A 15,857-nucleotide genomic window follows, 5' to 3' on the forward strand; every position below is an offset into this window, starting at 1 on the left:
ATTCACAATAGCTAAGCTATGGAATCAACCTAGGTGCCCTTCAACAGATGAATACAGAAAATGTGTGCCTACTTCAAACTTTTAAGAGATCTGTCCCCTTAATCCTTTTGCAGCACGCATCCACCATTATTTATCCAGTGCCCATGAAATATTTTAAGGTTGGCCTCTGCTCTCATGTGAATCTCCATCAATCAAAGGCAATGAGTTTATCATAAGTCAATTTCTATGAACACAAGCAATGCTAGGATATCCAGCTTTATAAAATAAAGCCAGGGTTTAATTTCTCTCAGGGGATACAAACTTGTAAGAAGGAAAGACATATAACAAAGTGTTTCCTGTCTCTTGCTCACTTGTGCTTCATTACCCAAAACTGCTTATTCCACACTCTAATCTAGTCATCTCTGAGTATTCAATGGGGATTGATTCCATGACCCCCTGTTGATAACAAAATTTGTGAATGGTCAAATGTCTTATAAAAAAGGCAGAGTATTTAAATATAACCTATGCCTATCCTCCTAAATACATCTTCTCAAGATGACTTACACTATCTAAAACTATGAAAATGCTATACAAATAGATCTTACATTATTAGAGAATAATTATTAGAGAATAATGACAAAGAAAATCAGAACAGATTCTGTTACAGACACAATTTTTTTCTGCCAAATATTTTGGATCTATGGTTTATTGAACCCAGGGATGCAGAATCCATGGATATAGAGAGCTGACTGTATTTTTATCATTCTCACTCCTGTGGCTATCAAAATCTCAGTAACAAAAATGTCACTTTCCCCATTTTTTCTTATCTGAAGTGAAGCACAAAGTAGGTTTCCTGCTAACCACTAACTGGAAGAGTAATACTCACCAAAGAATATTCAGAAATGACTTATAAATTTTTTAAAAACTCAGTTCTATTAGTCATTAGGAAAACACAAATTAAAATCATGAGATAGGATTACTCACTCATTAGAATGGTTTAAAAAATGACAACACAAATTTTTTCAAGGATATCGTAAAACGAAATTTCATACATTGCTAGTGGGAATGTAAAATATGTGGCCATTCTGAAAAACAGCTGGCAATTTCTTAAAAAGTTAAACATAAACTTACCATATGAATCAGTAATTTCATTCTTGGTTTTATTCAAAAGAATGGACATATATCTACACAAAGACTTCGAAGAAAATGTTCAGAGTAGCTTTATTAGTAACAGCCAAAGGTAGAAATAATCCAGGAGCACAAGGAAGGAATGCAAATGAATATAAGGAAGTTCTTGGGATGACAGAAATATTCTAAAAATGGATTGTTGTGGTGGTTTCCAACTGTGAAAATTTATTAAAAGTCATTTAATTGCATACTTAAAACAGGTGAATTTTATGGTATTCAAATTATACCTAAATGAAGCTATTAAAAATGTTGAATAAAAAAATAAAGAAATTAAACCAAAGAAGGATTCCTTAATAAATGATACTGTTTAGCTGCTTGTGCTTTATAAGAAACTCAAACAGGAACACTTTTAAATGAAAGCTGTGACAAATGAGATTGTTTTTAATAAGTATCTACATTATGACTACATGCTCTTTGATTCTAAAACATTAATATATTACCATTTATTGCTTTCTAATCAAGATGTAACAGATTAGCATTTGGAATGCTATTTCTAATTTATTTTATTTTACAATAGTAACCATCAAACAAAGGGATTAGTTCCAGTTTACAAAGGATTACAATCGTATTTAGAAATAAAACTCATTAAAGAATCTTGAAGAGACTAAGAGAACTCCTCAAGGAGTCATTGTCTCAAATTCCTAAGCAAAAAAAAAAAAAAAAAAAAAAAAGTGAGCAGGATGATGGCCCTTGGTCTTCAAATACAAAAATGAAAGGATAAAACTTCCAAACCAAACCAAACATTCTTGCATTACAAGAAACACTGTTTCTTCAAAAGGACTACAAAAATTACAATTAGAATATGCACCATAACAATCCAAATAGAAACAATGTACTTAAAAAGTAGGGAAAGTAGAAGACTGTTGTAAAAAGAAGGAGCTTAGACTAGAAGACCCAGTCTAGATAGCATGCTCATTTTGTAACACTCCAACAAGTCACTTAACCTCTCTAAGCCCTTGTCATTTCTCTGGTTATATTTTTAATTATATACATCTTCACATGATTTTTATGAGGACTCAACGGATCTATGTCCAGGAAAATAATACCCTATGAAAACTTAAGAATTACTGAACAAGACAATTTGGCAAGAAAATGTTCAGAATTTTTTTTTTTTTTTTAATACCAGGGATTGAACCCAGGAGCACTCAAACACTGAGCCAGATGCCAGTCCTAGCCCTTTTTTTGTTTTTATTTTGAGACAGGGTCTTGTTAAGTAGCTTAGGGCTTCTTTAAGTTACTGAGGCTGGCTTTGAACTTGCAATCCTCCTGTCTCGGCCTCCCAAACTATGGGATTATAGGCATGCACTATGACACCTGGTAAAAAAGATTTTCTTTTAAAGTAAAATCATAAGTGAAAATTCACTACATTTGCGAGATCAGACCTTAAGAAATCCCCACCATGTACATAGTTGATATGTAAATAGGTTGAGAAATATGTAAATAGTTGAGAAAAACCCAAGATAGAAATAGCTCAGCTACCATACCTTGGACAAAAAAAAAAGAAAAAAAAAAGCGGGGGGTCGGGGGGAGTCAAAATATAGAAGAACTAAAATAAGAGGAACAAGAAAGGAAAACTCGCCAGGCTCAGTGGTGTGTGCCTGTAATCCCAGAAGCTCAGGAGGCTGAGGCAGGAGGATCATGAGTTCAAAGCCAGCCTCAGCAAAAGCAAGGCACTAAAGAAGCAACTTAGTGAGTTGCTGTCTCTATATAAAATATAAAATAGGGCTGGAGATTATGGCTCAGTTTTCGAGTACCCTGAGTTCAATCCCCAGTATCCCCCATCCCCCCAAAAAAAGGAAGGGGAAACTCTTCACAGTACAAAGCAAACAAATATGCAAAGAGCAATGGGAATTTTTAAAAACTTATAAACTGTTTTCAAGAAACAATCATCGACTTATATGAAAAAGGTCAGTGTAGAAGTTTCAAAATCTCAAAGTATCTCCTCCACAATTATAAAGGAAAAAATAGCACTTTTATGCTGGAGAAACAGAGCAGAACCATTGGAATCAAGTGAGCAAAATAAACATTGCCAGTAACAAAGCAACACCACATACCTCCCTGATTCAATGCAATTCGAATGACATCACTTCTGTTGTATTCTGGGGAAAATAATCTAAATCTAATCATGAAGGAAAAAAATCAAACAAACCAAATTGAGGTACATCCTACAAAGTAATTGGCCCATGTTCTTCAAAATTATCACAGTCGTTAAACACAAAGGAAGACTAAAGAACTGATCCATAGTAAAGAAAATTAAAGAGACATGACAGCAGAATGCTGCCAAGGGATTTCTTTTGCTATGAAAATACTTAAGACAACTGATAAAATCTGGTTTTAGGTGGATGGATAAGTTAATATTATTATATCATTGTTATTTTCTTACTTCTGGTAATTGCATCACACAAGATAATGTCTATATCAGTCTGTTCAGCCATTCTGCTCTAACAAAATATCATCGATTGGGTGACTCAAACAATAGAAATTTATCTCTCACAGTTCAGGAGGCTAGAAGTTGGAGATCTATGTGCCAGCATGGGCAGGTTTTATTGAGATTACTCTTCTTGGCTTGCAGATGGCTGCCTTCTTCCTGAGTCCCCTTCATGGCATTCAGAGAGAAAAAACAAGTTCCCTGGTCTTTTCTTAAAAGAACAATAATCCCACCATGAGGGCCCCACTCTCATCAGCTCATCTAGGCTGTTTCTGAATACCATTATCTCAGGTGTTAGGGCTTCAACATACAAATTATCAGGGAATGCAAATGAGTCCATCTTCATGTCCCTATCTAAAACATATGCAAACACATATATGATGTGAGAGTTACTTTCCATTGGTTGTTCATAGAGCTTTTTCCAAGTCCATAAGTTTCTTCCAAGAAGGGAAACACTGTAACATCTGTTTCTTATTTCACATAATGTGCTATTCTGGATATAAAAGATTTATTGATTACCACACATCTATGTCCTGTTAATGCTAAAAAACAATTAAAAAAAAAGCATAAACTGCATGTTCTCAGAAAAGAATGTCTCATTTCCTCATTTGAAAAAAAAAGATTCTACACTTTATTTTAGAAACAAGTTAGCTCTCTACATGTTATGATTCTATTTTTCTTTCACTGTATTTCATTTTTCTTCTATTACTTTTTCAGTGAGTAGTAAATTATTTATCTATTTATTTTTGGTATTGGGGATTAAACCCAGGGCACTTACCACTTACCTACCCCCTAGTCCTTTTTTACCTTTTAATTTTGAGACAGGGTCTCACTAAGTTGCTTGGGGTCTCACTAAGTTGCCCAGGCTGGCCTCTAAACTTGTAATTCTCCTGCCTCAGCCTCCTGAGATACTGGGTTTATAGACATGAGCCACTTTTCCTATAAGTAGTAAATTAACCTTAAAGGCTGCTAGTGAATACTTGAATGAATGCACTAGCCACTGTCTCCAGATATTAACAGTCAAACATCCTTCATTATACAGTGTTATTTATATTTCTTCATAAAAATCATCTTTATATTGAACTTAAGGAGAAAGCTGTCTAACTATAATGCCTGGGGCAAAAGATTAAGGAAAAAAAACTTATAACTTAAAGAACATTACAGAAAATATAAGGTTAACACCAACATATGGTGAAGGCACCAACTTCCTTAACAAGCCCCCTAACACTCAAGAAGTAAAACCAAGGTTCAATAAGTGGGACAGCATCAAATTAAAAAGCTTCTCTACAGCAAAGGAAACAAGAATGTGAAGAGAGAGGCTACAGAGGCTACAAGAATGTGAAGAGAGAGGCCACAAAATCTTTGCCAGCTAATTTTCCATGAAGAGGAAATGAGTTCTTTCTATATTCTGAATATAGAAAGAATTCAAAAAACATAACACACACACAAAACAAAAAAGAAAAGAAAAGAAAAAACAACCAAATATTCAAGAAATAGGTAAAAGACCTGAATAGATATTTCAATACAAATTACCAAAAATATGAAAAAAATGCTTGACATCCTTAGCAATCAGGAAAATGTAAATCAAAACTACACGGAGTTTATCTTTTTAGAAAAATATATAATAGTTCTTCTAATTATATTGAAAGCTGATCCCTATACTTACATGCTAAGGCACATAGTATGGTAACATTTCCCATATTATATTCCTTTATATAATATGTTGATTATCAGAAGAGTTAAATTATTTTTTAAGAATGTCAGGTTTATCATAAGTGGTAGAACAAGCATTCAAATATCTATCTAAATATAGGATCAAAACCCATAACCCTGATCTTTCTACTACGGTGTATCCCAAAAACTGTTCTACAACTTGATTAATTCTATTTAACTCAGGAAGAGAAAAGTGTCCCATAATGAAATAAAATGTTGAAAAGAACAAAAAGAAAATGTTGAACAGAACAAAATTAACCAAGTTACATTTTACTAGAAGATATCATAATCTTTAAAATACTAAAAATATTTTTAATCTCAAAGAAGGACATGGTTTGTAGCAACACAGAAATTTTCTTATTTTTAGGGAGTACCAATATGGATGTTCAACATGTCATAAAAAGCTATACTTTACCACATCATACAATAAAACAGCAAAGTATCTGCTTTCCATAACCGATGCCAAGTTAAAGTCCCAATTGTACCTCAGATAACTAAATTAATGAAGAAATTTAACTCCTAGCTTACCATTGTGCATCCTGGACCATCCATCTCTTTCACAGTCTCTACCAGAGGATCCAAATAAAGTATCAGTCCTGGGACTTGGAGGATCAACCTAAAGTAAGCAAGATTTTCAAGATAAAAAAAAAAAAAAGAGCTTAAACATTCCCAGTCTTCACACACTACAAGTTTAGTCAAGTATTCTGATATACATTTTTAAACAAATTGAAATTAAATTCCCCCGAATTTTATATATATACATATATATTTTATATATACATATAAATATTTATGTTGACTTTATATGAACAGATTTGCACTTGAAATATCCACTACATCACTGCCTTGTTTGTTTTGCATTACAATGTTTAAAAAAGAGCAATCAAACTTATTTATAAAACTTATTTATAAACTTATTTATAAAACAAACTTATCCATCTCCTTAACATATATGTTTTGAATTCAAACTGTTTCTACTTGGCTGTGTTCAAAGCCCAGCATGCTAAGTGCTTTATAATTTACAGATAATAACAGTCAAACACATTTTTAAACTAAATATAGAATGATATAAATGTATAAAAAATTAAAACTTTTGTGCACCAAAAAAGGAGTAGAAAACCAACCCATGGAGTCAGAGAAAGCATCTATAAATCCTACAACTCAACAACAAACTATAGCAGAAAATGGACAAAAGGCTTGAGGAGACAAATCTCCAAAGAACACAGACAAACACAGGAAAAGATGCTCAACCTCATTAGCCATAATGGAAATGCAAATCAAAATCACAGTGAGACACCATACATACTAAGATGGCTATAAGAAAAACAAAACAGGGCTGGATGTGTAGTTTAGGGTAGAGTGTTTGCCTATCATGCAAACAGCCCTGGGTTAGATCTCCAGCACCAGAAACACAAATAAACAAAAAACCCAAACAATAACAGGAAAAAAAAAAAAAAAACAACTATACACACACACACACACACCCCAAAAAAAACAAAAAACAGAGAATGGGTAGAAACATAACATTGCTGGTGTTATGATACAGCCACTACACTTTGCCAAGTTAAGAATTAAATTACTTTATGATACAGCAAATCTACTATTAGATATTTACCCGAAAGAATGAAAACCTTGTAAAATTTGTGCACAAATGATTCATGGAAGCACTATATATAATAACCAAAAGCTAAAACCAACGAAAATGCCCATCAACAGATGAATGGATAAAAAACAAAACATGGCATATATTCTTCAACAGACTATTATTCAGTCACAAGAACCAAGTAGGAATACATGTAACAAAAGCACTGTGTTAAGATAAAAATGCCAGATATAAAAAGCTAATATTGTATGAGTACATTCACATGAAATGATTGAACAGGCAAATTCATAGAGAGAAAGCAGATTGGTGGTGTCCAAGGTCAAGGTTAGGGATGAATGGGGAGTGAATACTTCATGAGTACGTTTTCTATTTATGGTGATGAAAATGTTCTGAAACCAGATGGCTGCACAACATTGTGAATGTCCTTACTACCATTGATTTGTACATTTTAAAATAGTTAAATTATCTATTTTATAATAGGTATATTTTAACACAATAGAAAAATTACATGCATAAATGAAAAATAAAAAGGCATTGTATAACTCTTCTAGGATGGTTGGGACAGTTTGGAAGCATATTAATTTATTCTTTAAATTAGCTTCTTTAAAGATAGATTATTTTTCATATCATGAACTATTTGTCTTTCCTAAAAGTGTTAACATTTTAAATATGCATGTATCAAGTTAAAGTTCGGTTACTAATTTGCTGGTGTTTTTTAAACAATAAATGGTCCTAGAGGAAAAATAACTCTTTTTAATACATACATTTGGAAAAAAATCCAGTTTTCTATTCAATAATGTCTAAGTGTAGACTTAGAAGAATGTACTTCTATTCAAAGAAAATTTGAGGGAAAAACCACTTAAATAAAAATTGCAAAGTTTATGCCAAGCAATATTAGAATTCTCATTTTTAACACTGCCATGAAAAGTAATAATGAAACAAACATTTAAGAGTAGTCATTTCTCCAATGTTTTTTATGTGTAACCCAATAAACTTGTTTACTTTGTACAGATACTTTTATTAAGATGGTATTATTTACTCATATTAGAATATAACACATTCATTCAAATTAATTTGTAATTGTGGGTAGACATAAAATGAAAGTCATTCTAAAATTGCCATCAATTATACAACAAAACACTACCACTGTATTGTAATAAAAAAAGAAAAAAGAAAAAAATTTGAATGTTTATCAAATGAAAACAAAAAATGTGACCAGAACATATAATCAAAAGCTATAAAATTCAGATAAATGTAATCATAAAAACCTTAATAAAATATTATCTTTTAAATGTATCTATTATAATATAAATTTTATTTTTTACAGTTAAAAATCCATTACTTTGGTTTAAAAGAATAAAGAATTGATAGTTGAAATATAAAGGTGGAATAAAATGTAGCTTAAGGAACATTTAAATTGTCATTAAAAGAAAAATCTGAGCTTTCAGATGGTGCATGTTCAAAAAGCATAATATTAGGTAACCAAAGAAGTATATTTATATGTTGGATCAACTAATTTTAGAATTTAGAGACTTGAAAATATTTTAGACCTATCCAAAATGTGGTCTTGCTGTTACAGAAAAATCTTGAGGTTTGAAACTATATATAGTAATGTATTACTTAGTATTCTTTATTAATTTGAAAGCTTTTGGTAAAGAATTGCTTTTAAGGTTAAAACACTTTATAAAAATTCAGAAATCTATGAAGATTCTGATAGTCTTTTACTGAATATTCCAATTATACACCCTTAAACTTAGCCAAAATCATTTGACTACTACAAAGGAACAAGGTTCTAAATTTCAACCATATGAAAAGCATGCTTCTATATACAAAGATCAGTATACCCTGCCCGTAAGTCAACATAGGCCTTCCTATGCATCCCTATCAAACACTGATCTGAATCAAAGATTCATTATACAAAGCTTTCTCAAAGGACATAATTTCAAAGGACACCAACTTTCCATTACAAAACTTTTTAAAAGCTGGAGTAGGTGGGGGTCTTCTTTTTCATAAAGAATATTTGGTCCTCCTTTAAAATCCTAGTCTCATTTTGGTGTTAATGTCAATGATAACCAAGTTCAATTTGTAGAGTTATTAAACTGCTGTATAAGAAGAAAGGAAATGGATACTCAGAGGATTTAACATGGCATTCAAAATGGAGCTTGATCTCTGTCAGGTTTAAAGACTGAAAAAGTATGTTCTTTTATGCTAATTTTTCATTTTAGACTACTAGCTAACCCAGTTCAGGAAAGAATTTTAATACAAACTAGAAATTGAAAGACATTTTAGAAAAACATTCTAGTGGCACAACAGATATGGTCAGTTTCAAATGGAAATGCTTAAGAGAGTACATACATGTCTAATCACAAATGGAGGTTTATCTGTTTCTTTTTTGAATTCATAGGGCCCCAGATTTAAATGGGCCAGCCGCCGCCTGGTGTCTTCCGATAGCTCACACATGCGTCTTTTTGTGTAGGGAGATGGAGAGTGTGATTTTGAAGAAATTGTAGGCTGTTCGTAGCTTTTTGCATTTACACAATATTTATTTCTCTCAGGTGACTTGGACTTTTTCTTTTGTGATCTAGATGTTCTACTTTGCAGTCTGCCGTGTGATTTTTCAACTGGAGCCGAATGGTAAATAAATTTATCCTAAACACAAAAAATAAAAATTAACTTGGACAGAAGATTTTTTTTTAAATCCTACAGGTAGCAAAAAACTTTTAAAGTAATTTAACTAAGACACCAAAAAATCTATCAAAGCCAACTGGATCATCAGTCTTTCCTGTGCTAATCCTGGGGCGATGTCAAATCAGTATTCTAAAAGATAACTCTTTGTATAGTGGTCGATAAAGTATATTGTATCAAAATTCCTTCTTAAGTCTAAGAAGTACTTTATGAAAATTAAAGCCCAATATTTAATCATTTTAAAAATCCAAGAAACAAAGTCAGAAAAAAATTGTTTTTCAGTATACTAAAATATTAATGCAAACATTGGGTATCATTTATATTTAAATATTCAAATATATAGGCTATACAATTTATAAGAACTATGTTTAATATTGTTAAAAGTACACATATCCAATTAGTTTATTATGAAATTGTTATGAAAACTGGAAAAATAAGTTTAATTCATCCTATTATAATCATATAAGTATGTACAGCATGAATCTGAAGAAGTACTTTATACCTATTTTAATGAAATATACTGTTTTGGTTACATAAGGTAGAAAGGATTTTAAGAGCCCTTCCAAGCTATAATTTTACAGATAAATGACAGATAAACATACCATTTTAATTATGGTTCCATATTTTTATAAAAGTAAAAAATGTATAAAAAGCATATAAACTTTAATAACTAGCAGTTTATGTTGTTGTAAACTGGGAAGCAGTCAGTTTTTGAAGTTATAAAGCAAACTTTAGCCAGGCATGGTGGCAAGTGTCTGTAGCCCCAGCTACTTGGGAGTGGAGGCAGGAGGATGGCAAGCACTCAGGAATTTGAGACTAGTCTGGACAACACAATGAAACCCCCCCCCCTCTAATTTTGTTGTGTTATTAGAATTAACATTTTATTTTAAAAGATTCTGTCTTTATAAATGACTTAATAGTTGGATTACAAGTAATGTCAGATTTCTTCATTATCTAATGTTATAAGAAGCTTTTCAATTAAGAGAAAATGAACAGTTGAGAATCTTCAAATGTTTTCCTAACTTTAATCATTTGTAAAAACCAACCATACTATCTCCTTCTGTACTTCTTCAATTGCACTTCCTATTTTCTAAGAGTGTCTAAGCAAATAAAATACTAATGTGAATAGAAGGGAGAAGAATAAATAAACTTTTTAAAATAGATAGGCTGGGCGTGTGCCACTCACCTATAATCCCAGTGACTCAGGAGGCTGAGACAGAATAATTGCAAGTTCAAAGCCAGGCCCTAAGCAACTGAGCAAGACCCTATCTCAAAAAAAAAAAAAAAAAAAGAGGGGGGGCTAGGGTTGTGGCTAAAGTGGCTGAGCACCCCTAGGTTCAATCCCCAGCACCAAAAAAGAAAACACAAAACAATTTAAAATTTTTTTAATTTGAAAAATAAGATAGTATATAGGAAGAAAAATATTTTTTCTAAATAGAAAAATAAGTGTTATGAATTTCATACAGACCATCTGCATCAAATTGTTTCATGTTTCTTTCTTCTGTAGTTCTTGTTAAACTCTTGGACCTCTCCCACTTTGTTCAATGCCTTCAAAAGTTCAGAATTTTTCTCTTTACCCTCATCCACCTTTATGACATCATCCTGACTCATAGAAGAAAGGATTCTAGCACTAGAATGAATCTGAGATTTACTAAGACATTCACTCGATCTTTGAAAGATCTTGGCATTAGGGTTCCTGTTTCTCAGCTTTGTTTCTTCTACAGCATCTTGGATTTCATCAATATACACACATCCAAAGTATCCCCCAACTGTTCAAATCTCTTGCTCACCTAAAGCTCTTTTCCTCAACCTACTTCTTTCATTGAGTCTTTACTTGCCTTCATAACCTCCTCAGTACCTAGACCTATTTGCTGTGGCCCTTTATACCTTTTTAGTATCCAGACCCAGCTGACCTCATAATTATCCCTGTTAGCAATACTTAAAGTTCCTTCTTACATACCCAACTCTGATTATACCAAACCTTGAATAACTAACCATATCTTCTCTCTTCATTAAAGTTTTTGAATGCTGCATACCATTAGAGGAAATAATAAACTTCATAGTATCTACTAAAAACGAATGCTGTCTAAATCCTACTCATTCCTTAATGCACTCTTTTCATGCCTAATAAGATTTAAATTAGGGCTGTGCTATACTGTTTACAAAATGACTGCCTGACTAATTTCCTTTCTTGTATCTACACCTAAGATAGCTCTTCCTCTTATGATATCCCTGTTTGGCCACATAGCTTCCTTTGGCCAAAAGGGTCAATAGCACGTTTGGTTTAAGGAGAGACATGAAATGCAGTTGTCCACTCTTTAACTCCTGAAAACCTTCTTGCCTTTACATCAATGAACTGGACATCTCAATTATTTTTTTTTAAAAAAATGCCCTAATCAACAGTCACAAAATTCATTAATGATATGTTATATGCCAGGCACATTGAATATATTCCCTAACTTAATCTTTAGAGATGGTTTAAAAAGAACCCAAACTCAGAAGATCTCTTTCTAAAGCATACTTTCTTAGTGTTTTTTTGTTTTTGTTTTGGGTCCTGGGAATTGAACTCAGGACCTCACACATACTAGGCCAGTGCCCTACCCTTGAGCTACATCTATAACCTAAAGCTAAATTTTCTTAATCAAGTCTTACATTGAAGCCTATTATCTCACATCCTGACCAAAAAATACCCCAAACCAATGAAATTCCAAGTAAAAAGAGAGAGAGAGAACATTGCCAATAATTTTCAATGAAAAATGTTAGTTTTTAAGTACAAAGAAACTACTGATGGGTGAGGGCTTTGCATTTAGAAAGGGCTCTTCCACTAAGTGAGCTGTACAGTTAAAAAGTCTACACTTTTCTGCATGGATATTATACTTCAAACAAAAAGTTAAAAAGGAAAAAAAAAAAAAAAGCTTTCCTACCCATCCATCAGATGGAGAACATCAGCAATTTAGAAACACCTTGTCTCAAAATTAAAAAATAAAAAGGACTGGGGATGTTATTCAATGGTAAAGTGCCCTTGGGTTTAGTATCAGGTACCATTGGTATATACAAATACATTCTCTCTCTCTCTTTCTCTCTCTCTCTCTCTCTCTCTCTCTTACACACACACACACACACACACACACACACACACACACACACACACACCTCAAAAAAAGTAAAACATCTCTGTAATTGGCAAACAGATTTTTAGGTACCTAACATATGTTCAATTTGTATGTAAGAAATAAATAACTATAGTATGACTCTGAAATACTACATATCTTGCTAAACAAAATAAATCTATATCTAAAGCCCAGTGTGGTAGCTCACACTTGTAGTCCAAACTGCTTTAGAGATTAAGGTGGGAGTATTGCTTGAGTCCAGGAATTTGAGATAAGCCTGAGCATGATGATGAGGACCCCCCTCTCAAAAAATAAGAACAACAATAATAATTCTATGGCTCTACTTTACCTCTCTGGGCTTAGATGGTAGTTATCATCCTTAGCAAAATTTACTTAAAAACTGGTGGTACAGAAAACGAACATCCTACTCCTCCATGATAGGCCCAGGACTAGCCTGTTGAATCCTCAGGGCTTCATATATTACTGGTCTTTCATCACAGATATGTCATAGTTAACCTAGTCATAATGCAACTGTACAAGTGGGTGCCTAGATACTATTAGATACCCTGTGGAGAGGTGGTATGTCCATCATCAGACCACTCTCTTAGTTAGAAATTAGACGAGAATGGATATCTTAGTTTATCAAAGGCAGTTTTCACAAACAGAAGGTATTTAGGCTAGAATGTCTAAGCATTCATTCTTTGAAGCACCAGTATGGCCACTAAACTGAGGAACAGTCAGTCCCTCAGGGAACAAGACATTCAAGAAACTACCTGCACTAAACACCCACATAACAGTCTGAGAACTTCTGTCACATTTGCTAAAAGTTATCCTTGAAATTTCATACAGGAATCTGTAACTTATATAAGAAATGTGGAAGTCTCCAGTCTAATATTCTACAGGACATCTTTTTCCAACACCTTTCTGGCAGCCTAATTTCCTTGCATTAAAAAAAATAATAATAAGCCATTAAGTGAAAATAGAGAAGGCAAAAATATCCTGGCACCTCTATCATGTGTACCAAGCTTTTCATTCTCACATTTAATAAGATGTAACCAAACTTAAATACTTCAGTTAATTGTTTTAAACTAAAGATTAAAAAAAGAAATTGTAAAGAACTGTAGCCAAAAAGCAAGATAAAGTTTGCAAAACAGCCATAAATATGAACAAATAAATTATTCAATACTTTAAATAAATAATTTTAACCTGAGTGCGGCACTTCCTTGAACTTATCAAACATTCAGTAATCACTGAAGTTGTAGAAAATTCCAGCTTTGGAGCAATTCCCTGGGAGGGAAAAAAGAGAGTTGTTAGACTTTCCATTTAAAATAGATAATTGTTAGTGATGGCTTAAAGGAACAACTACTTGTCAAGTCCAGGACTTTGTTAGTTTGAACTTTAATTAAAGATCAAAACAATACAGCAGTGCCAAATTTTAGCTAGAAAGTATTTTATCCATGATGATTTAATTATAAGTGATTATATTTTTATGGAATAATTAGGATTCTTTTTACCAGTATCATAGTATTTCCCTGTTGAAATGTTTTAAGATTTGTAAATTATGATATAATATTAAGGTAAAAATGTGATATTATATATAACGGACTTCAGTTCTTTTAACTTTAACAACTTAGGACATGTTTAACTATATAATCAAGAAATTGAACTAGTATAACACACTAATAAAATTAAAATAAACTGAAGAAAAAACTACTCTAAAAATTAAAAAAGAAAAATCAATATGTGTATTAGATTTAGTTATTCCAAACATACACATATATCAACATCATACTGTATATCATAAATACATACAATATTGTCAATTAAAACTTTAAAAAAACAAATACTTTAGACTCAGGAGGCAGAGACAGGAGGATGGTAAGTTCAAGTAACTCAGTAAGACCTTGTCTCAAAATAAAAAATAAAAAGGGCTAGGGATAAAGCTCAGTGGAAGAGTGCTCCCAGGTTCAATTGCCCATTTCACAGAATGAATAAATTAATGAATTAATCAAAGAAAGACTCTGAATAGTCTTTAAAAACAAAAAGAAAATCACAGCTCCTAGGTATGCAAGGGTTTTTTTTAAATAAAAGATAAGTCTCTACCAATTCTTTCAACCTTTTTTTCCTGTAATATAGCAGATATTAAGGTCTATAGAATTTGGCTTCTATTACTAATTCATCAGCTTGAACACAGTTCTGAGATAAGTGGAGACAAAGGGGTAGTCACAATTACCTGAGAAAATATCTGGTATGTACACAACCAAACATTAAAGAGTAACACCCACGCCCAGAGCAGTTTCATTCAAATATAATGGGAGAGAAGCAGACATTTACCATGGCCTCTACGTATGGACTATACAAACCCCACCTGTGACAAACCGAGTTTAAAGTTTCGAATATCACACCTATAACAGGAAGGGTAAATATAAATTGCCTACAAATTAAGAGTTTGTTTTCTGCAAACACCTTTTATTAATAACATCTACTCTACCAGCTTGTAAGTTATCTATTACTATGTATCACTCCAAAACTTGCAGTATAAAACATTAGTAATTACTTATTATCTCACATATTTTCTAATGATAAGGAATCTGGTAAAGATTGATTTGGATGTCTATGACTAAGAATCTCTTCTGAAATTGTAGTTACAATGTCACTAGAGCTGCAGTTATATGGAGGTTTGACTGGTGCTAGAGAATCTATTTCCCAAGGAGGTTTATTCACATGGCTGTTAGATGGAAGCTTCAGTCTCCTTGCAGTTTTGGGGCAAGATTTGCCTTTTCATCATATATATCTCTATACTGTTGCTGAGTATCCTCATGACAATGATTGGTTTCCCCAAAGTGAATGATCCATGGCAAAGCAAGAAGAAAGCTATAATGAACAGACTCAGAAGACAAATACTGTTACTTCCACCACATTTTCCTTTTTAGATTCATTAAGTACAGGCCATACTCAAGGACAGAGGAGTTGGTTACCTTTTCAGTGGAGGACTTATCAAAAAAATTGTGTATAGGATTGCAAGGCGGGGTGGTGTACACCTGTAATCCTGGTGTCTCTGGAGGCTGAAACAGTGGGATGTCAAGTTTGAGACTAGCCTCAGCAATTTAGCAAGGTACTAGAAACTTAGTGAGACCTTGTTTCAAAATTA

General features: G+C 32.6%; 1 protein-coding gene across 3 annotated transcripts in view; it reads right to left on the reverse strand.

Moving 5' to 3' along the window:
* The window catches only part of Spata6 (spermatogenesis associated 6), a 118,541-nt gene that overhangs the window by 54,512 nt on the left and 48,172 nt on the right, over window positions 1–15,857 (reverse strand). For all 3 annotated transcript variants that reach the window (XM_005318014.5, XM_005318012.4, XM_078026228.1), the window contains 3 exons: window positions 13,913–13,993; window positions 9,267–9,560; window positions 5,837–5,924 (listed from right to left, as the gene is read on the reverse strand). In XM_005318014.5, the coding sequence (XP_005318071.1) occupies window positions 5,837–5,924; window positions 9,267–9,560; window positions 13,913–13,993 (463 nt within the window). The remainder of the gene's footprint in view (window positions 1–5,836; window positions 5,925–9,266; window positions 9,561–13,912; window positions 13,994–15,857) is intronic.

The sequence above is a fragment of the Ictidomys tridecemlineatus genome, chromosome 11, assembly GCF_052094955.1.
Source record: "Ictidomys tridecemlineatus isolate mIctTri1 chromosome 11, mIctTri1.hap1, whole genome shotgun sequence".
NCBI classification, from domain to species: domain Eukaryota; kingdom Metazoa; phylum Chordata; class Mammalia; order Rodentia; family Sciuridae; genus Ictidomys; species Ictidomys tridecemlineatus.